Source organism: Apis cerana, linkage group LG11 (assembly GCF_029169275.1).
Source record: "Apis cerana isolate GH-2021 linkage group LG11, AcerK_1.0, whole genome shotgun sequence".
In the NCBI taxonomy this organism is placed as follows: Eukaryota; Metazoa; Arthropoda; class Insecta; order Hymenoptera; family Apidae; genus Apis; species Apis cerana.
This window is the reverse complement of record NC_083862.1, coordinates 9,655,074-9,675,865: the sequence shown is the minus strand read 5'-3', so window position 1 is coordinate 9,675,865 and position 20,792 is coordinate 9,655,074. Positions and strand designations below refer to the sequence as shown.

General features: G+C 22.0%; 2 protein-coding genes across 5 annotated transcripts; both read right to left on the bottom strand.

Moving 5' to 3' along the window:
- Positions 1–692: 692 nt before the first annotated feature.
- On the bottom strand, positions 693–4,759 carry LOC107997701 (cytochrome P450 6k1). The gene is made up of 6 exons (XM_017056468.3): positions 4,243–4,759; positions 3,931–4,169; positions 3,569–3,799; positions 3,214–3,491; positions 2,301–2,490; positions 693–2,174 (listed from the first exon to the last, which is right to left on the bottom strand). Exons 1-6 carry the CDS (start codon positions 4,653–4,655, stop codon positions 2,017–2,019), a joined length of 1,509 nt encoding a protein of 502 aa, XP_016911957.1. The 5' UTR covers positions 4,656–4,759; the 3' UTR covers positions 693–2,016.
- A 1,828-nt stretch (positions 4,760–6,587) lies between these two features.
- On the bottom strand, positions 6,588–18,507 carry LOC107997771 (sodium-independent sulfate anion transporter). 4 transcript variants are annotated; one of them, XM_062081105.1, is made up of 11 exons: positions 17,767–18,507; positions 10,397–10,557; positions 9,714–9,967; positions 9,305–9,506; positions 9,007–9,227; positions 8,766–8,937; positions 8,387–8,554; positions 8,124–8,285; positions 7,858–7,998; positions 7,618–7,763; positions 6,588–7,389 (listed from the first exon to the last, which is right to left on the bottom strand). In XM_062081105.1, the coding sequence occupies exons 2-11, from the start codon at positions 10,554–10,556 to the stop codon at positions 7,033–7,035; spliced, it is 1,983 nt and encodes a 660-aa protein (XP_061937089.1). In that variant the 5' UTR covers position 10,557; positions 17,767–18,507; the 3' UTR covers positions 6,588–7,032. The 4 variants fall into 4 exon arrangements, with proteins under 4 accessions (XP_061937089.1, XP_016912093.1, XP_028522473.1 ...); XM_017056604.3 differs by having other exon boundaries at positions 10,379–10,557; positions 17,767–18,505; XM_028666672.2 differs by lacking the exon at positions 17,767–18,507 and adding an exon at positions 11,415–11,431 and having other exon boundaries at positions 10,379–10,557.
- Between the last annotated feature and the right edge of the window lie 2,285 nt (positions 18,508–20,792).

Below are 20,792 nucleotides of genomic sequence, written 5' to 3'. Positions count from 1 at the left end.
TTATCCCTTTATAATATAGCAAAAATACGATTTTAATACAGCATTTTATAATATTTTCCAATATTGAAATCATAATCGATTTTTTCCGTACTTTAAAAATACGATTAACATTTAACTAGCGTTATTGTAAAAATAAAATGATCGCATATTGTTACCGATAGCAAAATAAATTTGTAAATAGTTTTCAATTAGTCATATTAATCATACCATTTCTTTTAAAAATACTGAAATTTATTATATATCGACAATAAAAAAATTAATTTATTTTTCAAAGATTAATTAAAAAAACTAATCAAAATTATTTTATAAGATCTTATCTAATCCATGATTATTCATAGTCATAGAATGGTTATTAAAATTACTTTATCTATAATGAATAAGAATTATATATTTCGAAAAGAAACCGTACGTAAAATTTTTTTGGAAATTCTAAGATAAAAATTTTTGACAGACCAAATTTCGATTTTGTATTAGAAAAATATAATCGAACAAGAATTGGTATGTAAAATTTTTCTAGGAACTTAGAAATTTTTATGATATTATGTTATATATATTATTTATTTACATATATATTTAATTATGAATTAATTTTTACTTATCTATTATAACTATCTTTTTTTTTAATGTTTTATATATTATTACTTATTTATCTCTTTAAAAAACAATTTTTGATCATTTAAATTAAAGATACATTTTTTGATTTTATTTAATTTTAATTATGATATTTAATACATTAACTTTTTACATATTGATTTCTTTACACTGATATTTTCTAATTACAAAACTGAATATTTTACATTTATTTTTTTAAATTTTATATATTAAGTGTTAATCCATCCAAATATTTCAGGAACTATTATATGAAATTTTTAGTATCAATATAATAATAATACAAGTAATATAGATTAACAATTTGTCTGTAAAGTAGTATAAATTAATCATTAGATTAAGAATTAGCCGTAATGTTGTGTACATGCCACTGATTAAACGAATAAATTCAAACATGTAGGAAATCTGTTGAATATAATAAATATTTTTTTATTGAAAAGAAATTATCGATTTATTTTTTTATTAAACAATGAATAAATTAATTAATTGCTACTATCCTTCTATATTTCTTTGTTATTCTTTTTTTTTCATTTTTATTCTCTCCTTTCTATTGTCAATCTATTTTCGTCAGTCTTCCATATCTTTTTCTTCCTTTATCATTCTCTTTCTCTCTTTTTTATTATCATCTGTTATTCATTTCCTTTGTCATCTTTCTTTTGCTTCCTTTATCATTTCCTTCTATTCTTCTTTGCCACTTATACTTTTATGATTTTCTTCTTTCCCTCTTCTTTATCTTCTTTTTTTTCTTTTTTCTTTTTTATCATTCCTGTATTTTATCATCTTTCCTATCCGTTCTTTATCATTGCACTCTTGTTATCTTCTTCTGAGCCTCCTTTGTCATTCTTCTCTTTTCTTTTTTATCTTCTTTCTTTTCTTTATCAATTTCTCTTTCTTTCTTTCTTGATTAATTCCTCTTTCTTTTTCTTTTATCAATTCTTTTGCGTTGCTTTGTCATTCTCTTCTGTTTATCGTTATTTTTACATACACTCTCTTTTTTTCCTTTTCTCTTCCAAATATATATTATTTATCATTTATTTGTTAGAAATATTCTATATATATCTTTTTATACCATAATTTGATATTATTTGTTTTAAATTATGAATAAATTTGATTATAATATACACAATATATAAAAAAAATATTTATAAAACATATGTATTATATATGTTGGTGTTTGATTTCAGTTTTTCTTTGATTTCAGTTCAAAGAAATGTCAATACAACATGCAGGAAATATATTTTTTTAGAACTGGATTAAATATTCTATATTTATTAAATATTGTACTATCATTGTAAAATTTTATTCATTTTTACTATAAAATGTAACAATGCAATATTTTTATTATAAAATGTAAATTAAACGTTTTATTTGTAAACAAATAATTAAAATATAAAATATAAAGATTATTTATATTTTTGTTAAATTTAAACTAAAATCGTTTACTGGTGATAAAAAAATATTACGAATATCAAGATCACCTTTGCATTTAGAATTTAATGAAATTTCATAACTTTTAATTATAGTAATCAAACCAATAATAGATTGCAATTGACCAATTCGAGCTCCTATAATAAATATTTCATTATATTAAATTCGATTAATAAATATTAGTAAATATTAGTATTATAATAAATATAATAATAATAATAAATATTAATAACATTGTAATAATTTTATAAGTATCAATTTACCAATGCAAATTCTTGGTCCTTCTCCAAATGGCATATATGTACATTGCTTGATATTTTCTTTATTTTCATCACTGAATCTATCAGGATTAAAACGGAGAGGATCTGGATGATATTTTGGATCACAATGAAGTGCAGTTAGAACTATGAAAACTGATGTTCCTTTTTCTATGACTATATCAGTTCCTGGTATCTAAGAAATATAAAATAATTGTTATTCTAAGAAAAATAATTGTTTTATTGCTATTTTAAATCAAATAATGAAAACAAAATATTAATTTTTTGTATGTTAGTCAAAAGTATTATTTGATATAAAATTTTATTAATTTTATTAATTCGATAAAAAAAAATAAAAAAAATTGCTAATTTGTTAAATGAATGTTATATAACGAATAAAAATTGCAGATATATATTTTGTAATTGCAAATTCTATATGTTAAAAGATATTCAAATAGTATGTAAATAGACTTTTAATAGCCTTTTAATAGTGAAAAAAATATTTGTTTTTTTTATGAATCTTTTATTATTCAAATTCATGCATTTATTATATTATGCAAGAAAAATAATAATTATAAAATCAAACGAATTAAAAATAAAAATAAATTTAAAGTAGAAAAAACATATGAGAAAAAAATGTATTAAAGCGATGAATTTTCATTCTGAAACGTATCTATAAATATCAAATAAAGATCAATTTATCTATTATATTTGTTTGATTATATAATGCTTCGAGTATTTATTTCGTTTTATTAAAAAAATAATATATAAAAAAAATTTTAAAAAATTACTAATGAAAGTTACAAAAATGTAAATATTTCATATAAATTTAACGAATAAATTTTTAAGAATTAATTTCTTAAAATATATATGTATAAATAGTTAATATCAATTCTTGATATTTTAATTCTTGGCTCACCTTATAATCCGCCACGGCAACTCGATCGATAATTGGAGCCGGAGGATAAAGTCGTAGAATTTCTGATACAACTTGATGAAGATATTTCATGCTTTGAACACCTTCATAAGTCATTCCATGTTCCTTTAATTTCTCATTAATTTCTTCTCGTGTTCGTCTTTGAATTTCTGGATGTTTAGCCAGTTCATAAAGCGTGAAGCATATAGTTGATACAGTTGACTCGCGTCCAGCAATAAAGAAAATTGCTGATTGACTTAACAATGCATCACCCTCAAATTCTATATATAATTATAATTTTTTAAATAAATAACATCAAATATTTGAATAATTAATATCGAATATTTATCGTACTGACTGAAATCTTTATCTTGTTTGTCATTTTTCAATTCTATTAAAGAATCAATTAAATCTTCTCGTTTATTTTTAGTTATTTCTCTGTTATCCATGGAATTCCAGAATACTTTACGAAAGAAATTTGTCGAAGTTCCTAACATTCTAGCATTCAAATATGGCGAAAGTTTTGGAAAGAAAAACGAAATAATTAATTGAATGCCACGAAAAAATGTCATTTTGAGTCCTTTTTGAGCTTTTAAGAGAACAAAGAAATATAATGAGATAAAATTATCATATATTATATTAAATTATCATATATATATATATATATATATATATATATATGAAAATAATATAATCTTTCGAACATTTTTTAACAAATACCTTCTTCATAAAATTGTAATGTTTTAGGATTAAATGAATTTACTTGAATTCCAAAAGCAACAGAAGATATGACATCAGTGGTATATTTTAGAGTAACATCTTTTATCATAATAGTTTTCGTTTTCGTACTGTTTGAAAATTCATCATCTAAATATTTATTCATCGAATTGGCAACTTCAACCATTAAATGGAATAATTTTTTCACTTTTGCACTACTGAATATCGGTGATAATTTAGTTCTATAATAATAATAAAAATATTAATTAAATCAATTTTCGATATATTTTAATAAATACTTATAAATGTAATTACCTTAAATATTTCCATTGGGGATTCTTCAATGAAAAAAGATTTGTATTTCCAATTTCATCTTGAAATGATCGAATCGTAAAACTGCGATTCGAAAAATAATTGAAATCTTTAATTAAGATTTGTTTCATTATTGCTGGATCTTTTATTAATAAGAATGGTTTGAAAAATATGTAAATTCCAAGAATGCCATCGTTTTCAGAACTTTTTTGGCATATATCACCTATTACGTAAGCAGGAGGTTTTTCTAGATCTAATATCTTTTTTATGTTACCGAATAACCAGTGACCAGGTACAGTAGGAACACCTCTTCTTTCCCAGTAAGTGCGATTGTATTTTATATATAAAATCAAGATTATCACAAAAAAGCCAATCGAAATAACGATTGGCATAAATAATGAATTTTGCATTACCATAATTTAATAAGTTATGCTTCTAATATTCTCGAAGAACTGAAGAAAAATAGAAATATCATTTACTTATATAAGTCTCATTTTAACATTCAACAGATAATAGATGTAACTGATCGATAATAGATCCGTTTCATAGCGTAGTGCATACATATACATATATATATATATTTCTCTTTGATTCTTACGTGATTTTCTATCTATTTATTATCTCTTATCTTTACTATCTCTATTTATACTTTTTATTCTAATATTATTTCGTAATAAATGTATTGGAATAATTAAAAATTATCTATTAAATCTATTATTTAACTCATTTTTTTATTTACTATTTGTTTTTCGACTTATCTTTATCGTAAAAATATTATCCTTATCTTTATGCATAATTATTGTAAATGAAAAAAAATATTTGCATAATCATTGTGAATGAAAAAAATTATTTGCATAATCATTGTGAATGAAAAATAAATAATATAATAAAAACAATATATTATATATTTCTTTTTTAAATATTTAGTTTTTTTATGATAATATAAAATAAATAATAAATTTTTATATATATTAAATAATTTCTCTTATGTATGTATTTTTCTTATTATATTATAAAATAATCAATATGCAGACATACATCACATTGCAATTACAACATTGTTATAAATTTGAAAAATAGTATAAGATTTCTTTTTAAAATAGATAAAAATATTGCAATATAAAATTATCTTGAATTTGAAAAAAAAAATAAAATTTCCTTATCAATTTAATATTATTTTTAAAGTTAGAATAAGATTGCAATTAATAATAATTAAATTTCAATAAAAAATTACAATTAAAAAATAGAACAAATATTTTTCAGATTTTTATAATTTATTTTGGAATTGATATTTATTTCAAATCGATTATAACAATATTAATTCAATATTGATTAATATATTAATTTATAAATTAATCCTAATAAACATAAAAAATAAAATATAAATTAGTGATTAAAATTAATATACTATATTTTCTACTGTAATAGACTATATTTTCATTAGATTACTATATATTTAAAATAAAATTATTAGAATTTAAAAATAATATATTTGTAATATTTATACATTTTAATTTTGAAAATGAAATAATGAAAGTTTGATATTTTATTTATGATTACAAAATTAAGATCAATATAAACAAAGAAAACAAACAATAAGACAAGGACAGAGAAGGATAAAAATATTGAAATCAGCGCCATCTTCAGAGTGCCGCAAATGAAACTCAGATAGAAAGAATAAAAAATAATAAGAGAAAGATAGAAATAGATTAAGAATTAACTTTCAATGCCATCTCTTGACTTTCAAAGAGATTTCTTTAAAAATAAGGTAAAGTAGAGTAAGAATTGAATATCAACGCCATCTCTTGAATGTTCTTGAAAAATATATTATTGAAAGATGGCGCTGATATTCAATTCTTACTCTACTTTACCTTATTTTTAAAGAAATCTCTTTGAAAGTCAAGAGATGGCATTGAAAGTTAATTCTTAATCTATTTCTATCTTTCTCTTATTATTTTTTATTCTTTCTATCTGAGTTTCATTTGCGGCACTCTGGAGATGGCGCTGATTTCAATATTTTTATTCTTCTCTATCCTTGTCTTATTCTATTTGTTCTCTTTGTTTATTGCTCCTAACACGTGGTCACAAACAAAATATAAATATATTCAAAATTATTTGACGATATGTATAATCTAATTACCGCTTTTTATTGTATGTACATATGTATGAAGTAAAAATTTGAATGTATGATAAATAACATTATTTTTCGATAATAATAAGAGAATTATCCTGTATTTTATATAATTATCCTGTGTTTTATATATATATATATATATATATATATATGTATATATATATATATGTATATATTTAGAATATAGATAAATAATCATATAAAAATACTACAATTACATCTGTTCACAATTTTTATTCAGTAACATTAATGCGTTTACATTAATACTGCACTTTTGTTGTAATAACAACAATAATAACAAATAATTAAAATATTATAATTTATTTTCAACGCATCATAAAAATGATTGATTAAAAATATATCTATATTATAATACATTTAATATAAATATTACATTAATCATATAATGCATTTTTAAATATAAAATGCAATGATACTTGATGTGTTTTTGTTGAACATGAATGATAAATTGGAAAAGTATTTGTCTTATACTTCATACTTTCGTAAAATCTATAAACAAATTAAAAAATAATAATATAATTAAGAAAACCGTTGTTTAACAACTTTGCATATAACAAAAAGGACTACCATTATATCATCAATAAAAAATAATGGTAATCCAAGTTGTATTAATTCATTTGAAATATAAATAATGTATATTATTTAATTTGCTTTATATATCCTCTTTCTTTTAGGAGATCGTCTAACGCTTCTTGAGTATAATAAACGACAAAATCAGTTGATGCAACACCTTCAAATACAGCATAAACCGAAGGTTTTAAATTATAGAAAAATAGTGGTTGACCCCTTGATGCAAAATCTTTTGTTAAAGTTTCAATTACTGTAGCTGCAGTAAAATCTGCTCCATAAATATGAGAACAATCGATTACAACTGGTGTCGCTACATTCCCTGTTCTTTGACTATATTTTGTTACTAAATTTCGCACATAATCAACAGATGGAAAAATTAAACATCGATCTGGAGTTAACATAAGATATCGAATACCATGTCGAGACTGAAACAATTGATATATTAATATTATAAATATACTAATAAATACTATATACTAATAAATAGTAATAGTAATAAATAGTAATATATACTAATAAATAATTAAAAGACTATAAATAATATAGAAATATAATTGAAACAAATATTTATATAAAATTAGTTTTTAAAATAAAAAAGTTTTTAAAATAAATATTGTATAATGTAAAATACAGAAAAAATTAAAAATACATACTATAAGTTTTTCCACAGATATTTTTGGTCTTGCAGCATGATATAAAATGAACAAAATATTTATTCCAATACCACATAAAATTCCAATTTCTAATTGTAACAATAAACATGCAATGAATGTTCCTAAACCAGGAATTAAATCTGATTCTATAAAAATATAATATTATATATATTAAAACACGTATTAATGTTTCAAAAAAATTGAAAAATATATTTTTTAAATTTTAAATTCTAAATTTACTTTTAGTTCTCCACATTGGTTTTACGACTTTTACTTCGACCATAAATATTACTGCAGCTATAATGATTGCTGCTAATGTACACCTTGGAATATAACTGAAGTATGGAGTAAGAAAGAGAAGGGCTAATATTACTAAAGTACCTAAAATAAAAATTATAATTATATCAAATTTACATAAAATATAATCGTATAAAAAATAATATATGGGTTATTAATTGAAAATTATAAAATATTTTAATTAGATAATTAATTAAAATAATTATTACCAGTATAAATGCCTCCCATTGGTGTTCTTACTCCAGAAGCATTGTTTACCGCGCTTCTACTAAGAGATCCTGTACCAGGAAACGCCTGAACAAAAGAATTACCAATATTTGATATTCCAATTGCTATTAATTCTTGTGTTGCATCAACTGATTTTCCAGTTGCTGAAATAAATATAAAAACCTTTCCTTTTTTTTCATATAACAAATAATATTAATATTTTATGAAAAACGTTTGTAATAAATAGAAAAAAATATTAGCTTACAGAATGCTTTGCAAATAGCAATATCTTCCATTAAAGAGATAAGCGGTAAAACAAGAATACCGCTACCTAAATTTGAAATCATATCGACAAATGTGACTGTTGTATTATCGTATTTGATATAACTAAATGGTGGTGGTTGTATATTTGGCATACCTTCTGGTATGTATCCTAGAAGAAGATATTAATAAATTCAATATAATTAATAATTATTAATTAATAATATTAATTAATAATATTAATTATTAATTATATTTATATTATATAATTTAATTATATTATTATATATTATATAATTATATCATACAATATATTTATATTTATATATATTAATAAAATTTAAAATTTTGAAAATGTTTATCTTAATATTTATTGTTCTTACCAACCAATTTGAAGGGTGATTTTTTTCTAAAACTATATCCCAAAAGACCAGATAATATTACTAGAAGTGCATTTCGCGAAGTACCAAATAACCATATGAATTTATTTAATATTCGATATTTTGTACTTTGTAATTCTTCATCTTTAGGACCAATTGTATACGATGCTAAAAGCTATAAAAAAAACATGTAAAACTTCTGTTAAAATTCTATTATATAGATAATAATTTTTATTGTATATACCCTGAGAAATAAAAGAAGCGCTATACAAGTTACACCAAGTGCGGCATCCCAAGCTGAAGTTTCATGTAAATGTCCAACGAGACTTTTCCACATTTCAAGAAATTGCGAACCTTTCGCAGGAATACCGAGTATATCTTTTATTTGTGATGTTATAATTATTAAAGCTACTGCTGATGTAAATCCAGAACTTACAGGTCCTGACACAAAATCGATTAAAAATCCTAAAAAATATATCATTAATAAATTATATCTAAAAATTAATTCTTTTTTGTGATCATGAAATATTATTGATATTTACCGAGACCAAATATACCCATTATAAGTTCTATTATTCCAGACAAGAAACAGAGAAGTATCGCATGTTTCAATGGTTCATCAAGGCGTGCAACTGTTTGGTACGTGAGCAGAGAGATGATGGCACTTGGTCCCATCGGTGTGTCTTTACAAGATCCGAATATAACATAAATAAAACATCCTAGAAAGCTACCATACAATCCATACTGTGAAATATAATAATAGTATAATTGTTAGAACGATTTTCATAATCATTCACTATAAAATATTACATTGTTTATAAAATATTAATTTGTTTATTAATAATCTTGTTTAATTATTCTGCATTGGTGGACAAGAAATCTCGTTAATAGATATTGTAAAATTGTTTTGAAATTGCTTCTTTATGAATCATTGTTCAATATTATACTAACTTGAGGTGGTAAACCTGCTACATTAGCGTATGCTAACGATTGTGGGATTACAGTGAGACCAACGGTGACACCAGCAACGAGATCACCGAGTGCATCATGTCCATTATATCTGGGTAGCCAATTTAAAATTGGTACTCTCTTATAAACAGTTTTCTTCGTACAGATTGATCTACAACGTCGCCTCAACTGATACATCGTGGAATTAAGAAAACTATCTTTTTGTTCCATTCCATAATCTCCAGATTCTTCCACCACTGCAAGAAAGGAAAAAGAAGAAAATAAAAATAAAATTAATAATATCTTTTGTTTATCCAAGTAAACAATCTATATTAAAACAGTTATAAGCAAATTAATCAATTATAATTATCCAAATAGAATGAAATCTTTTATTTTTTAATCAGAATTCAAGTTTCATTATTTGTGTTAGAGAAATTATTAAAACATATTATATATGTATAATGTTATACATATGTAAATACAATTAGTTATTATACATTGAATATATTATACAGAAAATTTATTCATTTTTTTATTTCTTGGTTTAGAATTTATTATCATATATTTAATTGCGGATAAAAAAGAATTAAGAATTTAAGTAATTTATGTTTATGTAATTTTATGTAAATAAACATTTGAATTAGTCATTTTAGCACTGATCTGCTTACGGATAAAATCTGAAGAACCTTGTATTTCTCGATGACTTTCATAAGAATCATGCAGAATTTGAGAACTATTCGAACGATCAATATCCAAGCTATCCCTAGATCCAGTCAAACCATGATTTATGTATACTTCATTACCATTCTTTTGATTTATATCTCCTGCACCATTCGGTTTGTTCATTCTGAAAATTCAATGTTTCGCGTAAATTTAATTACATTAAACAATTGAATAAATTTTTATAAATTAATAAAATTTTAACAATTTGAATTTTAACTTTTATATATATATGTATATAATATTATGATAATATAGATAATAAAATGAATATGGAATTTATATAAGTATATAATTTGATTATCCCATATTTAAAAACGCAAATAAGCTCTTTGAAGAGCTCGATAACAAAAAAATTAAATATTATCTTATCTATAATAAATTTTAATACTATTTGAATATTTTAATCTCTTTGATCTATTTAATATAATTTTAATAATCTTTCTTACCAGCAAATATTAAAAATAAAAAAAAAGAAAAAATAAGAATTTGAAATATAAATAAAAGCAATTATTAAATATTTTATGAGATTTAAATGAGATTTTCTAAAAAAGCTTTTATTAAATTTCATATCTCTGAAAATATTATAAATATAAAAAAATGTTTAGGATTAACTTGATATAATTTAAATTTCATTAAACACAATAATAAATTGGAATAGACGCCTATATATATATATATGTATATATTATTTAATTATCATTGGCGATATATACATACATAATTAGATCATGAAACAAATTATTAATAAATTAATAAATTCGTTAAAATTCTTGCATACGTGATTTCTTACACGATTCTCACTTGTGCTTCATGGGTTTTTATTGGACTTTATTTAGTCCAATGTATGTTATATCAAGTTATATCGATCAACATAACTTGTAAGAACGTAAACAATAAAACTGTGCAACCGTGAACATTATTAATAGCGAAACAGATTACATTCTATTACATATTGAATATGAGAATAGTAGATCAACTTACGATTTCAGATAAGTCACAATCTGACGACTTACGTCTGCAAGAATTCTTCGATGTGTTTTTTTTTAATTAGTTATATTACGAAACTCAAGTCACATGAATACGCTGCTTAGTTAACGATAAATTATGTTTGTCACATGGATTATGATTTATGATATTATGAAAGATAATTCGTTTGCTCAGGTTCTTGATTATGGAGAATATTTGGCAGATAGAAATGTTTCATTGATAATTACATAATATATTTACTTTGCCATTTAATAAATCATTAATGATAAAAATTTTATCTATTTAAATAAATAGAATTATATATAGAACTAAAAATTTAAAAAAAAATAATTAACATAGAATTTTATTTTCTTAGAAAATTCTTTGATTAAATATTTAAATGTCAAAATAAAAAAGTTATCAATAGCAAATGTATTATACCATTAATATAAAATTTAGTACAAAATATAATTTTCTAGAAATAAGAAATAAAAAAGTAATTGCAAATATTTGAACGATTATATATAACTAATTTGTTAACAAGTATATTTACAATCTATAAATACTTGTTCTATTTTTCTCCTATTAACTGATTTAAAAATGTAAATTAGAATTTCGCACGATTAATTGGCGTAAATTATAAGCAAATATTGAATATTGAATTTAAGACAATTTAAAAAATTATTTTCAATTCACAATTTTTTTTTGCAAAATATATTTAAATATTTGTTTCAATACAAGTGATAATTATATAAAAGTGAATTCAATGAATCAAAAATTTTTTAATTATTTAATTTTTTGCAGTTTTTATTTTTAGATCTGATAATTGATAAAGTATTTTTTAATTCATTGCTTTATATTTAATTGCTTTATATCAAATATATTAAATCGATATAATATATATCTCTTCAATATATCAAATATCAATGACAATTATAGAACATACTAGAAACCTTTCGTTTGCAAAACTTGTTATGCGCTTTCGTCATATCCGTTATATCTTAAAACTTCAAACAAATCAATCAATCAATTATCTCTTATTTATTCTCAAGGTTTTTTCAAATAAGAATATTTTATCCTTATTAAATTTTTATACATTATACATTATACATTATACATTACACATTATACATTATATATATATATATATAAAATATTATTATATTTATTTTTTTGTACAAAATTGAAATTAGAAATTATGTTAATCAAAATTCTTTTCCTCTAACTTAAAATAAAAATGAAAAATTACAATTGAATTAAAAAATAGTCCAAAAATATAATTGATTAGATTTAATAAATTGATAGTGTTTAATATTAAATTTATGTCAAAATTGATTTTCAATGTTTATATGTTTTATTTTTATCATTGTGAAATTTTGATTCATTTGGTATTAATTTATGGAATGACAAATAATTTAAAAGTATGTAAGTAGTTCGAGGTTCAAGATTGCTTTAACATCAAATAAATTTCTTGGCAATCACATGACGTTCAATATATTAAGATTCAGTATACATATATTATATACAGTTGATTATAAAAGTATCCAATTGTTCAAATATTTCACATTTAATTTCTTATGTTTAATTTACCATTTTCAAATAATTAAAATATCCTTTTTCAAATATCCAACACTATAGAATTAAATAATAAATAATAAATAATAAAAAATATTTTTAAAAATAAGTCATAAGATTTCTTTTTCAACAATATATAAATATATTTCATAAAATATATCAATTATCATGATATTGACTATCATACTTATATAAGATATTGCAAATACAAGAAAAATATCCAATTATATATAAATATTCAATTTTGAAATTAAATAAAAGTGAAAATATTTATTAAAATTTAAAAATTATATCGAAAAACCTATCTAGTATTCAAACTAAAGTCACATTTTTATCAATTATTCCATTTTTTTTGAGAAGAGAAAGAGAAGATATCTCGATTAGAAAAACTGAAAGTTATCAAGTTTCATATTTTAGAAAAGTCGAAGAAAATATCGAATGAATTTTGCAATCCGTAAATCCATTAATCCACCTTCGCATCTTGGAATGCCTGATTGGCTCGATATCGCGTTTTTATTCCAATCAGTTAGGTAAACACCATAGAGACGTGGTCGGGAGGGGAGTGAAACGAAAGGAAAAAAAGAAGAAAAAAAAGCATTATTACACGAGAACGCGTGTCACATGATTCGCTCATGCAACCGGTCATTCCGTGCAATCACGTGCTTCTGAATCAACTCTGTCACGCGGTTCTCCCGATCACCGGCTCCCAACGTATGTATATGGTTAGATATGTAGTTCAAACCGCGCGCTCGCAAATTAATTCATCCCAACATTGTTTTTCATGCAAATCACGAATGACCGTGCCTGCTGCCTCACCATCTCGTTTCAATCTTTGCCCACAAAATTATACGATATATGTTAATCGGCCTGTCCCAACTGGAAATTGTTACCATTGCCTTGAAAATGTAAAAAATCTGTATGCGCTCGAAGGCGGTTGTGGATAACTATGTGATACAACCTATCAAACTGGTTCCAATCTCGAGGATTCTTCTGCGCAGATGCAGATATTCTCATTGAAGGGAGTAAATAAAGAGACGCCTCCATTTTGTATACACATTTTTAGTTATATCATTATATCTTCTTAAAGAAAATATTGCCTTTCACTTGATGTAACAACCGAAAGAAATTACAAAATATTATTACGAAATTATAAATTATAAAATGATATAACTTGTATGTTTTGTAATGGATTAAAACTTGATAATAAAGTGTTTAAACAATGTAAAATGAATTTGAGGATTTTACAATTTATACTATTTTTTATAATTATAGAATTGTTTTCATATCAATATATTAAAAATTTATTTAATTAATTATTGAATTATAATAATTTATAGAATATTTATTTGCTGTTTAAAAAAATTCGTTGTAAAATAAAATTGTCTCATAAATATTGATAAAAAGAGGATGATAATGAAAAAACGAGTTAATGATAAATTTTTTTGCACTTTATAATTAGTTGGTTGTACATTGAAATATAAGTAGAAAAAACATAATAAATATGTATTCTTTCATTGAAATGAATCGAATTAATTATTTCCTTGCATAATAATATCTGAGGCATATTTTATTTTTAGAAATTAGAAGCATATTTTCAATCATAAAATCTAAATATATATATATATATATATATATATATTTAATGGAATAAAATAATGAATCAAACATAATTAGAAATAAATTATATGATTTAACAAATTATATGCTATTTATGCTCAAATGATTTCGTTATATTAATTTTTATTCACTTTTAATTATTGATTTTCTATTTGTAATAATCGATATTAAATATTATCTATTATTAATATAAAAATAGTATAAATAAAATGAGATATACAAAAAAATTTTATTTTGTTCCTAAACTTTCAAGAATATATATTGTATAATATGTAAAATTTATGATGAAATAAATTAAAAAAAAATAAAAATAAAAAAGAAATAATATATTTATTCTTAATGATTTACTTAATTAATAATGATTTACTAATTTTTTTCCATTTTTGTTTTTACAAGCAATATCATTGTATTTTTATTTATATTTTTTTATATTTATATTTACTTTATTTATTCAACTCGAGAGTGATATGTAATATAATTACTGTAAATGAAAATATAAATTTCTTTTATGTAAACCCATGATCATCATCCTATACATTGTATATATCATTATTCTCTATTTTTTTGTGTTCTTTTTCACTCAATTACGATTTAACTCAACTTAGCATATATCCATAAATCTTGTACACAGCAAATGATCTACACTATTTCAAATCTCTAAGATTTCATTATAAGTTTGTTTCAAAGTTGATTGTTTCAGATCTAGTTATAAAGTTGAACAAACTGCTCGAATTTTCTTATGTCTAAATGTTGTTAGATCTACATTAAATAGATATAATAATATTCTCATTATACTAAGATACAATAATTTTCGCATAGTGAATTTTTTCTCAGATAAGTAACAAATTATCATCAGGAGACACCATTTGCCATTGTGAAAAGAAAACCGAACGTCTTAATTGCAAACGATTCTCGTCAAGGAAAATATTGATGATTGATGCGCATACAACAATAATAATAAATGAACAACCGACGGTTTTTCTTTCTTTTGCAAATAAGCTGCAATTTCAATGTGTCGTCGTCGTTTCGTTTTTTAACTATAGAGATCCAACAACGCGTACAATAGAAGTTAATATTCCATGGCACGTGCGTCTCGACATCTTATTTAAATACTTAACTATAGCCAAATAACGAGCTCTAAATACTGCAATAAAGATAAATATTATATATATATATATAGATATGCAAAAAATTAGACAAAATGTTTGTACTTTCTATATGGAATTCTATTTTTAAACTATTTCTTAAAACAATTATCTTCAAATTATTGTAATATTTCATTAAATTTCATTTATAAATTTGATAATAATTTAAAAAAAAAATAATAATTAAAAAAAATTTTTTAAATTTACTGGTATTTAGTAATTTTATAAGAAATATGTACTGTTGTTTATTATAAACAATTATTTTTAAAATTATTTCTTATTTTAAAAAATATTTCAAGTTGAATTTACAAAAATTGTAAATTTATTTGTTTAATTATTAATTAATTAAATAATATGATATTTTATCAAAAAAAAAAAAAAATAAAGAAAAGATAAATAAAAGAAAAGTACTATATTCTAGTTATGCGATATATTAAAATTAATGGTTCAAACAATTGATTTAACATTAAATGATATTAATTGCTTTCATGTGATATTTATTATTGATATAAGCTAATAATTTAGGATTTATATAAAGAACAATAAGAGCTGCATCATGATAGCAAGACTATTATAGAGGAACGATAGATCATAAGGTTAGATAATACTCAGAATAAACTTCAATCTGTGATGCCGTTAAATTTTGAACTTGATTTGTGTACAATCTTCGATTTATGATTAAATTCATAACAAAAAACTTCAAATGTTAAAAAATTAAAAGATTTCAATATCTAAATGCATAATTTAAAGTTTTCTTTCGAAAAATAATATTAGGAAAATAATAAATTGATAATATTAGGATTGATAATATTAATAAATCAAAATTAATTTAAATATTCTAATTAATATAATTTTGTATTTAAATTTCATTTACTTGATTGTTTATAAATATATGATAAAACAAAATTTTAAAGTAATTATTTTTGATCTTTAGATTTAATAATTAAATCTTTAATTTTTTTTTTTGATTGTGGGAAAAATAAGAAATAATGTATTTTTAAATGATAATGCTTTACATATTTAACAATTTTAATTTTATAATTTTTATACAATGTGAAATAATTTATTTTATTAATTATATTTTATTTTATTAACTTATTGATAAATTTTTCATGAAACAATTTGGGCCAAATTTTTGAGCAATTCCTGATGCTTACCAGATAAACATATGTTGGTGATTTCGACATTATTTACATGCTTCGAAGAAGAACGACACAAATTAAACTTGTCGAGTATAAGAGCAAGATCTCATAAAGATAATTAATTGAATCGATCGCGATACAGTAACATTCAATATTTACCTTTTTTCATGTAATCAACATACTTCGTTGATGATTACAAAATACTAAAATTGAAGAATACTTTTTCTATCTTATCTAACTGTGCCTAATCTTTTTCGTTTACGTTTATTTTATTACTATATTTTTACTTGTATTTTGTTTAATATTAATGTATCCTTCTTTATTTTTTTAATTCATTACTATGAAAATTACATAGTTATGGAAATTATTTGTCAGCAAAAATAAAAACAATATAATTCTAACAATATAATTCATTATTAAAATTCAATATTAATTTTAATTTCAAAAAATTTTAAATTTAAATTTTCATTTCATTAATTTTCAATAAAAAAATCATCACAAGTATAAACATTAATACATAAAAAATTCAAAACATTATATTTTAGTATTATTTAATATCCAAACTGCATATAAGATAATTGAAATTCTCCGTCATCTGAACACGTGTCTACTACATAGTAATAAATATAACCAATGAGAACCGGTTTTTTTTATTCTAAGTAAATTTATGCATGTATATATCTAAAAAAGTGTCTCAAGAAGACCAAATAAATCAACACAATTTATTCACATTTTATTTAAAGAAGTAACATCATTTAAAAAAATTTATCATTACCAAATATTTTTCGATTGTGTTAAATATAAAAGCATTCATCATTTTCAATAATATTCACTAAAAAAAGAAGTAAAAAAAAAAGGAAGATTAATTGAAAAAAATCCAAAACTTACTTAAGAAGTGAATGATGAGAACGATTGCTTTGTTTGTCACTGTCTCCTCGAACTTTTGTGTTTCAAGAAATCGAAAGTGAATTTCTTGACTTCGTAACTAAAATCGATCTAGGATCGAGACTTATTTATTCTTCTTGTATTCGTAATACATCTCATTTCGCAATTAAGCGAAAACCGATAAAATATGAAAAAAAAATTGTCATGCAAACGAATAATCATACATATAAACGCGATCGTTCGTGGATCGCGCGCGTTCACTTCTAACCTCGTATTCGCGGTTTTCTTGATGAAAATCTTCCGAGTAGAATACAGATGACACTTGATAAAAAAAATCGAAGGATGGCTATTTATCGTGGATGTAATGCACGAATGGAAAAATGTGAAATAGTATCCGATTTCGAGAGGACGATAATACTGAATCCGCGGCAACACGCGACCGGCCATTTAAATGCGCTGTGCTTCTTCGACAGTTTGTGCCGTAACTTCTTCTCCCCTTCTCCTTTGGCCGTCTTTAAAGCAATAACGTCACTGGAGAACAATCCAATCGGAGACAAACATTTTAAAGTATTCAGGGTCTAATTATATCACTTTTTTTCTTGCAACAATTCGAGAAGAAAAAGAAATATCTATCGTCATCCCTTGTTTGGTATTCCTACTTATGAATCGAGATTTATCGAAGTTTCGATATTCATTATTGAAAAAATATAAGAGAACGATTCGATATGCGATTGATCGATTAATAGTAAGAAATTTTGCTTTGGAAAAAGAAAACAGAAAAACAGAAAATAAAGATACGTGAGATCAAGTTTAAATACAGAATTTTTAAATACAGAATTTAATTCATAAAAAATTTGTGAGATAAAGGATAATGTGAATAAGCTTCTAATTTTATTTGCACATAAACCTTTTTTTCTTCTTTTTATCTAAAGTACGAGAATTTTTAATCTTAAAACTTATTATCGAAACTTAATATATTTTGTTTTATCTCTCTTAAAAGAACAATAATCTCCTGCAATAAATAATTTATACTTTATTAATCTATTATTACAATCTATCATCTTTATAAATTCGATGGTAAATTGGATTGAGATCATATATGAAAAAAATAATCTTTGTGTAGAGACGATTATTTATTGTACTATTATTTATAATAGTATTATCAATTTCTAAGTTTCTCAACGAAGAACGTTGACTTTGGATACGTTTGAGCATTATCTTGAAAAAATATTTTGAAAATTCTAAATTGATAACGTATTTTATATATATATAATATATAAAATATCTTTTATTTTACGAACATGCTTAATGATGTTAAATTACATATATTTGGACATATAAAAATATATGGATAATATAGACTTTTAATTATGATTTACATCAAAAATATGCTCAGTGTTGATTCAAGGATTATACGATTTTTAATTATGTCATGTAACGCGCTTCATGGTTTTTGCCATTCCATAAATTACGATATACTTACTCATCGATAATTTCGTTTTATTTGAAATATTATGAAAATATCATGTACAATTTTCTAGAGGAAAGAGGAATAAAAAAAAATTATAAATTATAATAATTATATAAACTAAATTCTAGGATTAAATATTTATAATAAAGAAAATATCTAATTTATTAATATATCTAGTTTATTAAATAATTTATGAAATATTTTAAAAAAATAAATAATTCTAATATTTGTTAAAAATGTTTAAAATAGTTTATTCGAAATATAATATGAAAATGCGGTAAAAGTATTATGTAATAGGTATTACTTTCTTAATTATTACTTAATTATACATCATTATCATTATTTTATAATATTGATAAGTTTATCCAAAGTTAAATCTTAAAGGTTATCATAAAGGTTTGAAAAGAGTAAGATTTTATATTTTACAAATCCACAATTCTATTTACAAAATAAAAAAAATACAAATTCTAACAACTACTATAACTTAATGTATCATTATTATAAAATACATAAGAAGGATAAGAGAAAAATTAATGTTTGCAAAGATCTTAAAAAGATAAATAAAAAAAATTTGCAATAGAATGGATTTATAAATAAGTAAAATAGAAATTAAACAATTTTTTATATATTAAAAAAAAATTGTGTTCTTTACTAAAAATATTTATATATAAAAAAATTGCAAATAATAAATTTTAATTATTATATATAAAATTTTTTAAATGTGAGAATATATATAAAAAATGATAACAAAATTTAAGATAAATATTTACATAAAATAAATAGAAAATATGGAAAAAGATATATTATAATCATATAAGTATTTCCGTAGAACGCTGTTTGTATTCATAATATAATTTCCGCCAGGATACAACCTGTGTGTAATAGGTTGTAATAGTTCACGAGGAATACTAAATTCAGAAGACTGTTGCTCAATATATTACGATTTATGCGTCAGTAGTCAAAAAATAATTTCATTGAATTTAAAAATAGACATACTACAATTTAAATTTAAAACAAAAGATTTAATTCTGTTGTATCAAAAACACTTTCTATTTTTTTATGCTAAGTATTCTCAGTTAGTACTATAGCTAAATACTATTATCAAAATTAAAAAATAAATGATCCTATATTAAACAAGTGGATTTATATTAGCTTTTAACAATATATACTATCTTATCTTAAAAATAATATTTTGATACTTTTTGATTGGAATATTGAAAATTAGATGTTTTTTCTTAATAAATGCATAAAATTTTATAAATATTATAATATATTTTATAAATTTTATAGATAATAAATCTATTAAATAAAAATTTTTTTTAAATTCATTTTTCTTATTTTTTTAAAATAATAAAAAATAATATAGAGAAATAGATTAAAATATAAGTCAACAAGATCAAATATATATTGTTACAATTGATATATGTAGAGAAAAAAAAGATAATAAAGGATTAGGAATTGGTCAATTGTTACTTCTTATATTATAATTTATGGTTTTTTTTTTAATAGATACATGAAAACCCTGTTAATAACTTATTTGCTATCTTCAATTAAATTT